Source organism: Passer montanus, unplaced genomic scaffold, assembly GCF_014805655.1.
Source record: "Passer montanus isolate IOZ18808 unplaced genomic scaffold, ASM1480565v1 scaffold57, whole genome shotgun sequence".
Classification (NCBI taxonomy): Eukaryota; Metazoa; Chordata; class Aves; order Passeriformes; family Passeridae; genus Passer; species Passer montanus.
In genome coordinates this window covers 1,889,564-1,905,853 of record NW_024370705.1, presented here as the reverse complement: position 1 = coordinate 1,905,853, position 16,290 = coordinate 1,889,564, and the positions used below count along the sequence as shown (strand labels likewise).

The following is a 16,290-nucleotide window of genomic DNA, read 5'->3' as shown; positions in this document are numbered from 1 at the left end:
GGAGCAGAGGCTGGGCAGAGCTAAAGGACAAAGCAGGAATTTATTAAAGGCCTCCATGGATGCACCTTGGGCAGCACAGGAGCCCAGCCAGGGCTGCACCCAAGATGAACCAAAATGGTCCCAAAATGCACGAGCACTCACGGGGTCTCTCCCTGGGATCAGCTCTGCTCCATTTGCATATTGGGGTTAATTGTCCAATTCCAGCTCCAGCCCATGCAGTCCCATCCTTGTTTTTTCTCTCTTCAATCCCTGTTTGTGCTCTTGGGCTGAGATTTGGATCATCTGTCCTTGGTGCCCAGCTGGAGCAGGAATTGTTTTGTCTCCCTGCTCTGTGCAGAGAGCTCAGCATCCCCTCATATGGGGCCCAGACTTAGACACTAAAGCAGCACAGAACCTGAAAAACAGAAAAGCTCAAACCTGAGGCATCAGGGGAGCATTGAAATGGAGCCTCTGCCTTCATTCCAGCAGCAGGAACAGAGTCACCATATTGGGGTCAGGGTGAGCCTTGTGCAGGCTGGCCTGGAGCAGAGGCTGGGCAGAGCCAAAGGACAAAGCAGGAATTTATTAAAAGGCCTCCATGGATGCACCTTGGGCAGCACAAGAGCCCAGCCAGGGCTGCACCCAAGATGGACCAAAATGGTCCCAAAATGCACGAGCGCTCACGGGGTCTCTCCCTGGGATCAGCTCTGCTCCATTTGCATATTGGGGTTAATTGTCCAATTCCAGCTCCAGCCCATGCAGTCCCATCCTTGTTTTTTCTCTCTTCAATCCCTGTTTGTGCTCTTGGGCTGAGATTTGGATCATCTGTCCTTGGTGCCCAGCTGGAGCAGGAATTGTTTTGTCTCCCTGCTCTGTGCAGAGAGCTCAGCATCCCCTCATATGGGGCCCAGACTTAGACACTAAAGCAGCACAGAACCTGAAAAACAGAAAAGCTCAAACCTGAGGCATCAGGGGAGCATTGAAATGGAGCCTCTGCCTTCATTCCAGCAGCAGGAACAGAGTCACCATCCCGGCTGGGCTGGGGGTGGAAGCCACCCTGGAGCTTCCCAGCCCACTGGGGGCCGGCTGGCAGGGAGGGGCCCAGTGCTTTGTCCCACAGGTCAGGGGGGCACGGGGAGGGGAAATCTGCCTTGGGGGGCTCAGGAGCTGCGGGCAGGACCCTGGAGCAGAGTGGGCTGGGCTGGCAGAGGTCAGGCTCACACTGGTGCCACCTGCCAGGCTGGTGGCCCTCAGACAGGGGTGAGGGACAGCTGCAGAGCCCAAGGCAGCACAGCAGGAAATGGTGTGGCATGAAAAGCCTCGAGGGTTCTGGTGTCCATTGCTGGGGGCAGTGATCCTCGGGTTAAAAGAGGAGCCTGTGTCCTGGTGAGAGGGATCCCTGCTCGGAGAGAATGTGGGATCACAGGGATCTGTGTGTGTGTGCCACAGGGATGTGTGTGTGTGCCACAGGGATCTGTGTGTGCCACAGGGATCTGTGTGTGTGTGTGTGTGTGTGCCACAGGGATCTGTGTGTGTGCCACAGGGATCTGGGTGTGTGCCACAGGGATCCGTGTGAGTGTGTGCCACAGGAGCAGCCCCAGGGGAGCCTGGCACACCATTCTGCAGGGCAGGACACTGCAGAGCCCTGCTGGCATCCCCAGTGCCCTGCTCTGCTCCTGGCCCCAGCCTCCAGCACAGCCCCAGAAAGTGCTTTTAGCCTCTGTTGGTGTCCCCAGTCAGGGAGGGAAGAGCCACCCCCGGCTTTCAGGAGCTGCCATCCCTCTCCTGATCTGAGGAGTGCTGGGAGGAGGAGCAGAGGTAGCAGAGGTGCTTTTCTGAGGTGCTCTGGGGGTCTCTGAACCCTTTTCTCCCCACCCTGTGTCCTTTCCCAGCCAGCTCTGCTCTCCTGCCCTGCCCACGCTGTCACTCCTGTCCCTGCTGCTGTCACTGAGGGGTGAGTGCAGGTGCTCTGATGTGGTGCAGGAATTGTTCATGTCCTCTCTGCCCCCTCTTCTCCTCCAGTGACATTTGCCCGCTCATTTCCACCTCCTGTGGATGCTCCTGGAACTCCAGGTACCCGGAGCTGGAGTCCTCCCTGCTGCCAGGGGGAAGGTGGGGCAGCAGGGGCTGGGGGCTGCAGGGGCTGGGGGCCCCAAAGCAGATCAGCTCCTGGTGGATTGTGCAGCACAAACCTGTGGGAAGGGCTTGTTCAGGTCGGGATTTATCTGGCAGATTTTTAGCCAGGAAAAGAATCTGCACTGGCAGATTTTCATCCAGAAATGTGGATCTCCAGCCTCTGGGCCAAATTCCTCTTCATGGGAGAACAGCAGGAGGGGGCTTCCTCTGTCACCCCTGCCTCAGCAGTGCCACTCAAAGGAATGAGGAACTCCTCAAAATCCAGCTTAGAAATATCAGCTGCAGGTGGCTGTGGGGTCTGTGCTGCCTCTGCTCTGCTGCTCTGGCCAGCTGTCCCCTTGTTTGGTCTGTCCTGCCTTTCCCAAGCTCCAGTATGGCTGATGGATGAGGGGGGATGGTGGGGAGATGGGTCAGGCTTTGTGCCAACCTCTGTGCCAGCACCCACCTGCCCAGGGTCCCTGCCCTGCAGCCCCGGGGTCCCTCTGTTCCCTCTCTGGCTTTGGGGTCCCTCTGTCCCCTCTCCAGTCCTGGGGTCCCTCTGTTCCCTCTCCAGCCCTGGGGTCCCTCTGTTCCCTCTCCAGCCCTGTATGGCTGATGGATGAGGGGGGATGGTGGGGAGATGGGTCAGGCTTTGTGCCAACCTCTGTGCCAGCACCCACCTGCCCAGGGTCCCTGCCCTGCAGCCCCGGGGTCCCTCTGTTCCCTCTCTGGCTTTGGGGTCCCTCTGTCCCCTCTCCAGTCCTGGGGTCCCTCTGTTCCCTCTCCAGCCCTGGGGTCCCTCTGTTCCCTCTCCAGCCCTGGGGTCCCTCTGTCCCCTCTCCACTCCCAGGAGCTGCTGCTCTCTCTGGTGCTGCCCAGCCCTTTCAGCCTCCCTGGAGTTTCCCGGTTGTTGTGAGGCAGCTCCAACTCCATTTCCCCCTGGGGTCTGCACAGAGCTCTGTGCCACGTCCACTCTCCCGGCCCCACAACTGAACCCTTTTCCCTTATGGACGCTCTGGGCTTGGCAGGATTTTGCTGTGGCAGGAGCTTTGTCCTTGCCAGCTTTCCCGGGGCTCTGCCAGATTTCCCTGTGATGTTCAGGACGATTATCCCCGTTTTGCTGTGTGGAACACGCTGCTCCTGCCCATGCCTGGGGCTCTCCATCCCTTTGCCGGGCCTGGGATCGGCTCCATTCCCTCTCCTCCCTCCCTCCCGCTCTCCCCTCTCCCATTTCCCACCGGGAATTCCCGGCACAAGCAAAGGGAAAACGCTGCAGCCACTTTCTGTTGGGTCCTGCCTCTGTTCCCCAACTTCCCTCGCTTTTCTTGCCACGTAGAATTTCGGGGGCAACTAATTAACTCCAGGGAGTTATAGCTAATTAACTCAAGGGATAATAATTATCCTCTCATCCATGCTCTTCACTCCTCCTGGCCTCCACTCCCCTGCCTTGCTGGGATCCTCTCGGATGATTCCTCCGAGGAAATCGGGAGTGGGACCCCGGGCTCTGTTAACCCCTGCAGCGCCGGGGGGAGACGTGGGGCAGAACGGCCCCTGCAGGCAGCCAGGACCGAGCGGGAGCTTGGGCTGGAGCGGGGACCGGGGGGTCCCGCAGCGCTGGGTGGGAATTTGGGGGGAAAACGGGGAAAGGAGCCTGGGTTGGCCGCAGAAACTTGGGGATTTGGGGAGGAGCTGCGGGGTGTGCCCTCGTGTGCATGGGGAGGGGAGGGAGCGCTGGGGTCCGGCACGGGGGGAGGAGGAAGAGGAGGAGGAGGAGGAGGTGATGGTGGTGGTCATGGGGGTGCCCAGAGGGGCCCAAGGAGGGAATCCCGGAGCCCAGGTTGTGGGGCAGCTCCAGGAGCGCTGCAGGGGCTCCTCTCCTCCGGGAGAGCCGGGAGCTCCAGCCCCACCGCGCCCTCCCACCCGGCCCGGCCCCACCGGCGCGGGCAGCGCTGCCCCACGGCCCCGGAGCGCTGCAGGGGCTCCTCTCCTCCGGGAGAGCCGGGAGCTCCAGCCCCACGGCGCCCTCCCACCCGGCCCGGCCCGGCCCGGCCCGGCCCCACCGGCGAGGGCAGCGCTGCCCCACGGCCCCGTGCGGCATTCCCAGGTGCGACATTCCCAGGTGCGGCATTCCCAGATGGGACATTCCCAGGTGCGGCATTCCCAGGTGCGACATTCCCAGGTGCGGCATTCCCAGGTGCGACATTCCCAGGTGCGACATTCCCAGGCGGGACCCGGGAGCGGCTCCCGGCTGAGCTCCAGCGGCTCCGGACGCACACGGGGACTTGGGAGGGGACAGAAGCCCTAAATCCCTAAATGAGCCCTCGGTGTGGAGGTGCAGAGCAGAGACCCCCAACAATGAGGAAAAGAAGGAGGAAGTGTTGCCCTGAGCCAGGGGCGACACAGGGAGGGACAGAGGGGTGACACAGAGACAGAGGGGTGACCCAGGGACAGAGGGGTGACCCAGGGGTGACCCAGGGACAGAAGGGTGATCCAGGGAGGGGCAGGGGTGACCCAGGGACAGGGGTGACCCAGGGGTGGCTCCACACCCCTCACTGCCCAGCCCCTCACCCTCTGGCTGTGCTGCTCCCAGCGCCGGCCCCTGTCACCAGGAGAAGCTGGTTTTATTTTTGATAAAACAAATAAATATTCCCTGCTTTCCTAAAAATAGCCATTGCCCTTTTCCCCTCCTCCCTCCCTCCCAGCTGAGGCTGCCTTAGAGACAGAAAGCCGCCTGGAGCCCCGCAGTCACCAGCGCCGGTAAACAACCCGGTCCCTGTTCAGCGGGAACATGTGGGGGCAGAAGCCACCTGGTTGCCAGGAGCCCACGTCCCGCGTCCCTGCTGCCTGCCGGGGCTCCTCCTGCTTTGGGATTCAATGGGAATATTCCTTGTGGCTGCCACCACCTTCCCTGCGGGGTGCAGAGCGGGACGTGGCTGTCCCTGCAGGTGCTGCCTTCACCTCCTGCCCCTCTGCATCCCCGCCCCTGCCTCTCCCACGGCCTGGGATCAGCTCCTGGCAGAGCCTAAAAACCCAGATTTGTGGGGCAGCCAGGATTTGTGGAGGCTTTCTGCTCAGGGGAACACTCCACCACGGAGTGATGGATGGACGGAGTGTTTCTCAGCGAGGACTAAAAAGAGAAATATCTTTTATTACAGATAAAAGGCTCTGATGTTTCTAGAGGGCAGCCCCAGCGTGGAACAGGCACACGGGAGGGGCAGAGACTGAGCTGGGAGCCAGGACATGGAGCTGCTGCTGGCTCCTCTTCCTCCTCCTCCTCCTCCTCCTCCTCCTCCTCCTCCTGCCCCTCAGTAGCAGTGGGCGATGGTGTCCACGTTGAGGAAGCGCACGTGCATCTTGGTCTCGATGTCGATGCCCTGCCACATCTGCCAGGGACAGGGCTGAGGGGCCAGGGCCGCACCCGGCCCCGCTCCTGGGGACACGGGGGTGTCACTGACCTTAAGGAAGTCCTCGAAGGTGATGCCCTCGTACACCTGGTCCGGGCCCTGCCGCAGGGAGAGGAAACATCGCAGTGATGGGGAGGGGTGGCCCAGGGATGTCCCCTGGGGCTGGGGACACATCTCCCACGGGTTCCTGCCCTGTGCCCCATGGCCAGCCCCAAACACATCCCCAAACCCCCCCGATGCGAGGAGCAGCCCTTTCCACAGGCAGTAAGGATGGGGTTTGTGGGGTGCTCATGAGAAAACATCACCCTGGAAGCTGCTGCCTGCAAAAAACACCTCCAGCCAGAGCAGCTGTGGCACAGGGAGATGCCCTGGGAAGCAGGGACACCTTCCAGCCCCATTTGTGATGGCAGCAGAGCCCCTCAGAGCAGGAAGCAGCTCCCACCATTTGTCCCACGCAGATGCTGGCCGCCTCCATCATGGCCCCGTCGGCGATGGATCGAGCCGACTCCTTCTCCAGGTGGGGGTTCCCTGAGAGCAGCTCCTCCACCACCTGCAAGGCACAGGGTCAGGCCAGGCCCGGGAGGGGGGCACGGGGCAAGGGGGGAGCCCACGTTACATTTCTGTACTCCTGCAGCGTGATCTTCCCGTCGTGGTCCGAGTCGTACATGTGGAACAGGACTGGGGGGACAGGAGGGGACGGCAGGGTCAGGGCAGCCCCTTCCCCAGCCCCCAGCCCCACAGCCCCCAGCCCCCAGCCCCCAGCCCGGGCTCTGCCGGGAGAGCCTCACATTTCAGCTTCTCCTTGCGGAAGCGGTCGAGCTGCTCCTCGTCCATGTTCATCTCGATGGGTCTGAAGTAGGACATGATGGTCAGGAAGTCCTCGAAGGTGATCTCGTCCGCCAGCCCCTCCGACTCCTGCCGCAGGTTCCTGGGGGTGCCGGAGCCCTCGGTGATGGGGAGCCCCCGGCCTCCCGCCCCCAGCATCACCACACCCCCAGCGCGGCTCCCGGACTGGTTTGTCCCCGAGATTCACCTTAAATGTCCCATTTCCCACCTGGCTCCACCCCAGCCTTTGGGGGGAAGGTCCTCGCCCAGCCCCACCCCATTCCCAGAGGATAAATCCCCCCTCCCGGGGTGCGGGGGGTGCTCACCGCTTGTCAAAAAAGGCGTGGACGATTTTCCCCCGGATGGGGTTGAACTCCAGGTCGGGAATGCTGTCAAAGTTCTCCTTGCTGCAAAGGGCACAGAGAGCCCGGAGCGTGAGGGAGCTGGGGAGGAGGGAAAGCCCTGAGAGCCCCCAAGGGACCCAACCCTTTCTTCCAAAGCACAGAAAAATAAAGGGATTTTGGATAAAACCCCCTTTTTTATTCTGTTCAGACTGAGAGCAAGTCCGTGCTCAGGGATTTTGTCCCACTAGAATGGGACTTGGGAAAGCGCTCGGGATGACCCTGGGCCCTTTGCATGGCTCCACCTGCCACGGATTGTGGAGTTTTCCCAGGAAAAAGGCCTCAAGCAGGGCTCCCCAGGGCACAGCAAGGAGGTCCTGCTGCCCACCCTCCCCTCAGCTCCGTGCTGAGCCCGGGCTGGGCATTTGATCTCTGGGATTTATAAAGCAAACGAGCCGAGGAATAACCCTGGGAGCAGCGGGAGCTCGGAGCTCTCCCCCTTCCCTGTGCAGCCACCGAGGAGAGGGAGAGGAGCACTTCCCTTCCCAGAACTGATTTTAAACCTGGGGAGGATGAGATGTTTGTCAGGAGAGCCCCTGCTCCCAGGCCAGTGGGTTATTGTGTGTTTTCCTTGGAATATTTGCAAGGCCACGCTGCAGGAGCTGGCTCAGGGAGAGACACGCAGAATCCCAGCCCTGGACCAGCCCAGGGAAGGGGGAGATGCTGGGGGTGGCCCTGGATGTGAGGCTGGGATTGCAGCAGGGCTGGGATTGTAATTGGGCTGGGATTGCATGGGGAATTGTCGTGGGGCTGGGATTGTCATGGGACTGGAATTACATGGGGCCGGGATTGCAGTGGGGCTGGGATTGCAGCCGGGCTGGGATTGAATTGAGGCTGGCATTGCCCCGGGCTAGCTTTGTCCCGGTCTAGCTTTGTCCCGGTCTGGCATTGTCCCGGGCTAGCTTTGTCCCGGGCTGGCACTGTCCCGGGCTAGCTTTGTCCCGGTCTGGCATTGTCCCGGTCTGGCATCCTTGCTGCAAAGGGCACAGAGAGCCCGGAGCGTGAGGGAGCTGGGGAGGAGGGAAAGCCCTGAGAGCCCCCAAGGGACCCAACCCTTTCTTCCAAAGCACAGAAAAATAAAGGGATTTTGGATAAAACCCCCTTTTTTATTCTGTTCAGACTGAGAGCAAGTCCGTGCTCAGGGATTTTGTCCCACTAGAATGGGACTTGGGAAAGCTCCTGGGATGACCCTGGGCCCTTTGCATGGCTCCACCTGCCACGGATTGTGGAGTTTTCCCAGGAAAAAGGCCTCAAGCAGGGCTCCCCAGGGCACAGCAAGGAGATCCTGCTGCCCACCCTCCCCTCAGCTCCGTGCTGAGCCCGGGCTGGGCATTTGATCTCTGGGATTTATAAAGCAAACGAGCCAGGAATAACCCTGGGAGCAGCGGGAGCTCGGAGCTCTCCCCCTTCCCTGTGCAGCCACCGAGGAGAGGGAGAGGAGCACTTGGAACCCCCTTCCCTCCCCAGAACTGATTTTAAAGCTGGGGAGGATGAGATGTTTGTCAGGAGAGCCCCTGCTCCCAGGCCAGTGGGTTATTGTGTGTTTTCCTTGGAATATTTGCAAGGCCACGCTGCAGGAGCTGGCTCAGGGAGAGACACGCAGAATCCCAGCCCTGGACCAGCCCAGGGAAGGGGGAGATGCTGGGGGTGGCCCTGGATGTGAGGCTGGGATTGCAGCAGGGCTGGGATTGTAATTGGGCTGGGATTGCAGTGGAATTGGAATTGTAATTGGGCTGGGATTGTCATGGGATTGGGATTGCCCCGGGGCCGGGATTGCAGCCGGGCTGGCATTGTCCCGGGGCTGGCATTATCCTGGGTTGGGATTGCCCTGGGGCCAGGATTGCAGCCGGGCTGGGATTGTAATTGGGCTGGGATTGCATGGGGAATTGTCGTGGGGCTGGGATTGTCATGGGACTGGAATTACATGGGGCCGGGATTGCAGTGGGGCTGGGATTGCAGCCGGGCTGGGATTGAATTGAGGCTGGCATTGCCCCGGGCTAGCTTTGTCCCGGTCTAGCTTTGTCCCGGTCTGGCATTGTCCCGGGCTAGCTTTGTCCCGGGCTGGCACTGTCCCGGGCTAGCTTTGTCCCGGTCTGGCATTGTCCCGGTCTGGCACTGTCCCGGGCTGGCACTGTCCCGGGCTAGCTTTGTCCCGGGCCAGCGTTGTCCCGGGCCGGTTCCCGTACCGGATCGTCAGCTGGTCCTGGCTCAGCTGCTTGAAGCGCCGGTGCAGGTGCTCGATCTGTTCAGAGGTGACTGCCAGGGAAAGGAGAGAGGTGACAGGGGCTGAGCCCCGGGACCCTCTGAGCCTGTCCCACCCCGGCAGCGGGGCAGGGTCCGGGGCACGGCCCTGCCACTGCCCTCTCCCGGTGTCCCTCTGTGTCCCCGTGCCTGGGGCTGGCTCCCAGGACGGTGCCAAGGGCTGGGTTATTCCCTGCAGGGATTCCTGGCATGGAGTGGCACAGTGATCCCACCCCCAGCTCAGGATCCTGGTGCCAGCCCACGGGAGCAGGCTTGGCATTTCCTCTGGGGTCGCTGGCACCGTGGGCAGAGCTGTGCCCAGGCAGCTCCTCTGCCCCTGCCCCAGCTCTGCCTGGAGGCTCCTCCATGTCCGCAGCCACGGCTGCTGCAGGAAACAACTCTGGGATCAGAATCCTGACAGCAGCCAGGGGAGAGGAAAGGACACTGAGGGGGCACCGCAGACCCCAAAATCAACTCCTGGCTTTGAAATTGCTGCCACTGCCCGGGGTGAGCCACAAACCATGGGTGGGCACTGCCCCAGGGATGCACCCACCCCGTCCCAGGCAGGGCTGGAAGGGGGGACCAGCAGCTCCTTTGGGCTCCCTGAGTGCTGGGGCTCAGCAGAGCCTCCCCAGTGCCCTGATCCCCCAGCACAGGTGAATTTATCTTCCCCTGCTGCTCCCCTGGGGCTGTAACCAAGCTCTAACCCCCCAGAGCCTGACTGCTGTGCAAATATTGACGGGGCCATTCCCAGGAGCCAGGGAGGTGCTGTGGAGCTGTGTGTCTGGGATCTGGGGGTCTGTCTGGGCTCCAGCTGGGCCCCCAGGCTCCTGCAGCCCCGCTGGGGCTGGGCAGGGGCAGGGCCAGCCCGGGACACTCCTGGCACCATGGACAGACACAAACACACCTCAAGGGCTGCAAAGGGTTAATTGCAGCACGACAGCAGGGTCAGAGCCGGGCTGGGCTGCCTCCCTCGCTGCCTTTTATGATGTTTAAATAATGTCCTTTGCTTTCCCAGCGCTGCTCCACGGCCTGGAAATAGCAGCTGCATTGATCAGCGGGGCTGGGCCTTCAGAGCCCTGCTAACAGCCTGGGAACCTTCTGGGCTGCAGGGACAGGGAGGGAGCAGGGCCCTGAGCCTGCCTGGGTGTCCCCAGGATGCCCTTCACACCCCCTGAGCCCCCCTGAGCCCCCTGGCCCCAGGTGATGATGGCCAGGCCCCCCCGATCCATCATTTCCTCCCCAGCCCCTGCTGGCTGCTGCTCTGCTGCTGTCCCATGGAAACTTTCCCCAGACTTTGCTGTCCAGCTTTGGCCCTGCAGCAGTGACCTGTCACCCTCTGCGTGACGCCGCCGCCGTCACCGTGGGAGCAGCTGGGCCACCAAGCCTCGGCATCGGGGCCTCGGGTGCACACCAAAAAGCTTTGATCCCTCAGAAAAACGTCCCAGGCACCAAGAGGACAAAAACTGGGGTCAGTGGCTGGGTGCTCGTGGCTGGGCTGGCCCTGAAGGGCTGGAGGAGGCTTCTGCTGCCTCTGTCCCATCCCAGGTGCTCCTCTCGGGGCAGCTCTGCCTGTGAAGGTGGCAGAGCTCGGCTGCTTTCCAGAGAAAAAAGGGGAAATCTGCAGAAAAGGCAAAAGCTTTGCTGGAGGAAGGGCTGGCTCAAGGGCAGCAGAGGCTGCTCGTGTCCCTGAGAAGCATCCTGATGCTGCAGGCCCGTGTCCAAGCACGGCAGCCTCTGCTAATGGGGGAAAAATGGGATTTAAACCAAAGGGAGCCGGGCTCGCTGCTCCCAGCCTTGCATGGCTTGTGCTGCTTGGGGAAAGGGGCACTGGGGGGGCTCAGGGGGGGCCCAGGGGGCTCAGGGCGGGCTCAGGGGCACTGGGGGGGCTCAGGGCGGGCTCAGGGGCACTGGGGGGGCTCAGGCTCCCCTGGGAGCAGCCTGGCTGCAGGGATGGTCACAGCATCCCGGGAAGAGCCATTCACCCCTGACAGACGCTGCAGCAGACTGGGATGGAGCCCACGCAGGGAGGGAGGGAAGGAGCCCCGAGCAGCCCCTCGGGGTGTCCCTCCGCGGGGACACGGCAAAGGAAGGAGCCGTGGGCACCTGCAGGAGGCTCTGCCCTGTCCCTGCCCTGTCCCTGCTCCTCGCACGGCCCGAGGGTGGCTGCAGTGCCCCGGTGAGCTCGGAGCCCAGCAGCAAGGCTGTGAATCCCCTGAATTCCTGGGATTCTGGCAGCCGGGGAGCTCTGTGAATACCGCGGGGAGCACAGGACGGGCACCCCGGGCATGCCTGGAGCTGTGGGCTCCCCCTGCCCTCCCTCCTCTGGTTTCCACGAGATTTCTGGGTGTTGCCCTCGCAAACCCTGCCCTGGGGTTGATCCACGGGGCACCGGGGAGGAGCCTCCCACGGGCAGTGCCGCCTGTGCCCGAGATGCTGCTGCAGGGTCCCCGGGCCAGGGGGCTCCCCAAAATCCTCCTGCCACCCTGGGCTGCCAGGCTGGCACCCCGCGGGCTCCCCAAGCTCCTGAGTCCGGCGGGGGGGCTCAGTGGGGTACGGGGGGCTCAGCCCTCCCTGGGAGAGGAGAGGAGAGGAGAGGAGAGGAGAGGAGAGGGAGATAGATGGAGATGGAGATGAAGGGAGAGGAAGGGAGATGTGACCCCAGGAGCAGCAGCAGCACTGGGAACAGTCACCGGACCCTCTCAATGGAGATGGAGATGGAGATGGAGATGAAGGGAGAGGAAGGGAGATGTGACCCCAGGAGCAGCAGCAGCACTGGGAACAGTCACCGGACCCCCTCGGCCCTGCGGGGACAGTGCCCCCGGCCCTGCGGGGACAGTGCCCTCGGCCCTGGGGACAGTGCCCTGCGGGTGGCGCGGGTGGGCAGAGCCCGGCTGGGGCTCGCACGTGTGGCCGCTCGACGCCCAGGCTGGTGGCGCGGTGGCAGCGGGGACACGGCTGCACGCCCCGGGTGACATGCTGGCACCCTCTGGTGACAGTCCTACACCCTCCTCTCCTATCCCCTGTCCCCTCCCCCGCTCCATCCCCCGGTGTCACATCCTGCTCTCCCCAGCCCAGGTGACACCTCTGCACCCTCCCGAGGGACATTCCCTGCACCCTCCCCGCGGGTCACACATGTCCTCATCCCCTGCCCCGCCCGAGCGTCACCTCCCGCAGCCCCCCGGACACCCAGGTGACATTTTCTTTTTCCCCCCTCCCCCTTCCCGGCTGGCACCTCCCGCACCCCCGCGGGTGACAGGGCCCGCAGAGCCCCCCCTCCCGGGGGGCTGTGTCCCCTCCGCCGGGGGCTCGGACGGGCAGGGTCCCGGTACTCACAGCCCGTCCTGTCCGCCAGCTCCCGCATCTCGGCGGGCACGGAGTGCGCGGAGCCCATCCCGGGCCGTGCCGGGAGCGCCGCCGCGGGCGCTGCACCGGAGCCGCCGCCGCTCTGGAGGGCGGGCGCGGCGGGAGGGGAGGGGAGGCGGCCCCGGGCCCTGCGCGCCCCGCCCGGAGGCAGCGGGGCCGGAGCTCGGCAGCGGGGACAGCCCCGGCAGCGGCTGCTGGCACCGGGAGCCCCGGCCGTGCCCCCAGACACCCCGGGTACCCCGGTGCGGAACGGGGCCGGGGTCTCCCCGCGGCAGCTCCTCCCGAACCCCGGGCTGGCCCCGCCTGGCACGGCCCGGGCTGCGCCCCCTGGGCGGGCAGGGGTGACCCAGCACCCCCATAAGGGGTGGGGGGCTTCCCCGGGAGGCAGCTTTGGCAGGGCGGGGGGTTCTGGCCCCATCTCCCCGGTGCCAGGCTGGCACTGGCAGGGACATGTCACCCTCCCCCGGGCACAGGGAAGAGCAGAGGGGTGGGAGCAGCTCAAAGAGCACAGCACACCGGCAGCAGGTAGCAAGTCAGTCTTGTTTATTTGTTTAAAGCCAGATATAAACAGGAAAGGAATGAAATCACTTCCAGCCTCCAGCTGTCCAGGAAAATACCTGTTTATAAATAAAAACGGAGAAAGGAGAGATGTCCCCATCTTGCAACCTCAGCTGGCAGGGTCAGGGGCCCTGGGGCTCTGGGCTCCTCACCCTCCCTTCCTGGGCCAGCAGTTTTCCATCCAAGGTGGAATTGTGCCCAGCCCAGGAGGAGGGGGGCAGGAGGTGGGAAATCCCCGCAGCACTCTGTCCCTGCCCACAGTCAGAGCCAGCAGGGAGGCAGGCAGGGCCCCCAGAGCTGGGGTATCCCTGGAGATGCCCAGAATGGCTCAGGAGCACCTGGAGCCAGCTGCTGTGCAGGTGGAGGTGGCCTGGAAGGGACCAGAGAGTCCAGGGACCCTTCTCCAGGCCAGAGCAGCCCTTCCTCCTCTCATCCTCCTGCCCCAGAGGACACAGCTCTCCCTGGCCCCAGCAGGGCTGGCTGCTCTGCATGCTCCTGGGGCTTGGTTTTCCTGCAGAGATTGGAGATAAACTCCCATGGTTTGTCAGAGGCCTCACTGCCTGCCCTGGGTGTGTCAGGCTGGCTCCAAAGGGGCTGGAAGAGCTTCCCAAAGGACCCAGGAGCTGTCCCTCCCTGTCCCTCCCTGTCCCATGGCTGCTGGAGGGCACCAGCAGCTCCTCAGCCTGGCCAGGAGCAGCAGCACACCCAGACCTCGGCCTGCAAGGGGGGAGAAACCTCCCGGGGATGCTGCTGCCCCCAGGACAGTGCCTGGGAATGGCACTGCCCCCCGGGAATGGCACTGCTCCCTGGGAATGCCACTGCCCCCGGGAATGGCACTGCCCCCGGGAATGGCACTGCCCAGGAATGGAACTGCTCCTGGGAATGGCACTGCCCCCCGGGAATGGCACTGCTCTTTGGGATGTGTCAGGCTGGCTCCAAAGGGGCTGGAAGAGCTTCCCAAAGGACGCAGGAGCTGTCCCTCCCTGTCCCTCCCTGTCCCATGGCTGCTGGAGGGCACCAGCAGCTCCTCAGCCTGGCCAGGAGCAGCAGCACACCCAGACCTCGGCCTGCAAGGGGGGAGAAACCTCCCGGGGATGCTGCTGCCCCCAGGACAGTGCCTGGGAATGCCACTGCCCCCCGGGAATGGCACTGCCCCCGGGAATGGCACTGCTCTTTGGGAATGGCATTGCCCGGGAATGGCACTGCCCCCTGGGAATGGCACTGCCCAGGAATGACACTGCCTGGAACTCCCCTGAGTGGCTTTGCACCTGGTGGGACAGAAGGGAGGCAATTCCACCTTCTCCAAAAGCCCCACAGGGAGAGCTGCACACAGACAGGACAAACCCCCATCAGAAGGGAGGCAATTCCACCTTCTCCAAAAGCCCCACAGGGAGAGCTGCACACAGACAGGACAGGACAAACCCCCACGGACAGACACCACGGACCCAGACATCACCACAGACACAAGGAGCTTTTGGGATCCACTGCTGTCCCCTCGGGGCAAAGGTGACAGTGCCAGGAGGGGAGGGGCACAGGTGAACCCAAATGTCACCCCACCATCCCACAGAGGTGTTCCCTCAGTGCTGGACTGTGGATGGGCAGCCAGGTGCATTCCAAGAGGCTGCTCCAGCACGGACACAGAGCTGTTCTGAGGGATTCCAGCTCTCCTGGTCACCCTGGGTGTATCCTGAGGGATTCCAGCTCTCCTGGTCACCCTGGGTGTATCCTGGGGGATTCCAGCTCTCCTGGTCACCCTGGCTGTATCCTGGGGGATTCCATCTCTCCTGGTGACTCTGGGTGGATCCTGGGGGTATCCAGCTCTCCCTGGTCACCCTGGGTGTATCCTGGGGGTTTCCAGCTCTCCCTGGTCACCCTGGGTGAATCCTGGGGGGGTTTCCAGCTCTCCCTGGTCACCCTGGGTGGATCCTGGGGGGGTTTCTATCTCTCCTGGTCACCCTGGGTGGATCCTGGGGGTTTCCAGCTCTCCCTGGTCACCCTGGGTGTATCCTGAGGGATTCCAGCTCTCCTGGTCACCCTGGGTGTATCCTGAGGGATTCCAGCTCTCCTGGTCACTCTGGGTGGATCCTGGGGGTATCCAGCTCTCCCTGGTCACCCTGGGTGGATCCTGGGGGGGTATCCAGCTCTCCCTGGTCACCCTGGGTGGATCCTGGGGGGGTTTCTATCTCTCCTGGTCACCCTGGGTGGATCCTGGGGGGGTTTCCAGCTCCCCTGCCCCCCCGGATGCTGGGCTGAGGCCTCCCCCAGCACCAGGGGCTCACAGGGGAGTTTCTCCTCCCCAAGACCAAAGACTCCACCCAGGGCAAGCAGCACTGGAGGCAGTGGGGACACCTGTCCCTAATGGGAGACCAAGGGAACTCACCATTCCCTTTGGGTTTGTGTCAAACCCCAAAATCTAACTTGGCCCCTGGCTGTGTGGAAAACACACTGAAACAGCCCAATCTTTCCAAATTTGGCACCCCCCAGGCTGCATTGGTGCTCTGGGTGACCCAACACCCACAGCCTGGGTGTGGATGTGGGCAGCACCCAGAGCAGGCAGAGCTGCCTGAGGTCACAGCTCCTCCAAAAACTTCTGCCAGAGGGATGAGGATTTAGTTCCAGGGCTGCCCTGAGTACCCAACCCTGCTGCACCCCAGGCCACAGCTCCCACACTTCCTCCTGGGCCAGGCTCCTCTCAGGGTACGAGCACAGTGGCCCCAAGAGAGGGACAAAAAGGGCCCTGCTGGCTGCTCTGGAGCCTGAAGCACCCAGCAGCTCTCCAGGTGGGTTTCCCAGTCCTCAGGGGAACTCTGGGTGCTTCCTGCTGGCCCCTGTGGCTCTCCTATGGCACGGCTGCAGCTCAGGCAGCTGCTCGTGCTGAGGGCTCCTGGGAGCTCTGGAATTCCCTGCAGAGAGGCCCAGGGGGCAACAGAAGGGAGCACCAAACCCCAGAACCTTGCTGGGAATGGGAAGGGGGAGCCCAAGCCCTGCTCTGCCCCTTCTCAGCCACCTTGGACCCAGCACCCCCATTCCCAACCTTGCATCCCTGCCAGGAATCTTTTGGGATCTGCTTTCACAATGGGTTGGAGGTTTGGGGTCTACTCCAGCCCTCAAGAACAAGAGATGGAATTTCAGATTCTTTGCCTGAGGATTCCCTACCCTGCTTCACCATGGGAACTCCTCCTCCCTCCAGGTTCCTGTCAGGACAGACCTGGGACAGTGAAGGTGTTCCCTGCCCATGGAACAAGAGGAGCTTTAAGGTCCTTGCCAGCCCAAACCATTCTGGGATCCAGACACTTTAAAGACAGAGTGCCTGGAGCAGAGCCCCCTCAGCATTCCTCGCTCTCTCCCCACAGGCTGCTCCTCCTGGAGCCCCAGATCCCTGCAGACCACCACCACCAAAG

At 62.9% G+C, this 16,290-nt stretch overlaps 1 protein-coding gene across 1 annotated transcript; it reads right to left on the bottom strand.

Moving 5' to 3' along the window:
- Positions 1–5,280: 5,280 nt before the first annotated feature.
- On the bottom strand, positions 5,281–12,793 carry TESC (tescalcin). Its single transcript, XM_039726150.1, has 8 exons — positions 12,302–12,793; positions 8,911–8,980; positions 6,650–6,730; positions 6,287–6,426; positions 6,115–6,176; positions 5,941–6,048; positions 5,550–5,597; positions 5,281–5,477 (listed from the first exon to the last, which is right to left on the bottom strand). Exons 1-8 carry the CDS (start codon positions 12,747–12,749, stop codon positions 5,400–5,402), a joined length of 1,035 nt encoding a protein of 344 aa, XP_039582084.1. The 5' UTR covers positions 12,750–12,793; the 3' UTR covers positions 5,281–5,399.
- Between the last annotated feature and the right edge of the window lie 3,497 nt (positions 12,794–16,290).

What these genes read in the sequence shown, in the direction of transcription:
- TESC (XM_039726150.1), bottom strand. Translation starts at nt 12,749, where the DNA reads ATGGGGCCAGAACCCCCCGCCCTGCCAAAGCTGCCTCCCGGGGAAGCC. An exon ending in CAGGACCAGCTGACGATCCG is followed by an intron (nt 6,731 to 8,910) that starts GTACGGGAACCG and finishes TGCCCTTTGCAG; the next exon opens with CAAGGAGAACTTTGACAGCA. An exon ending in CCTTCGAGGACTTCCTTAAG is followed by an intron (nt 5,478 to 5,549) that starts GTCAGTGACACC and finishes TGTCCCTGGCAG; the next exon opens with ATGTGGCAGGGCATCGACAT.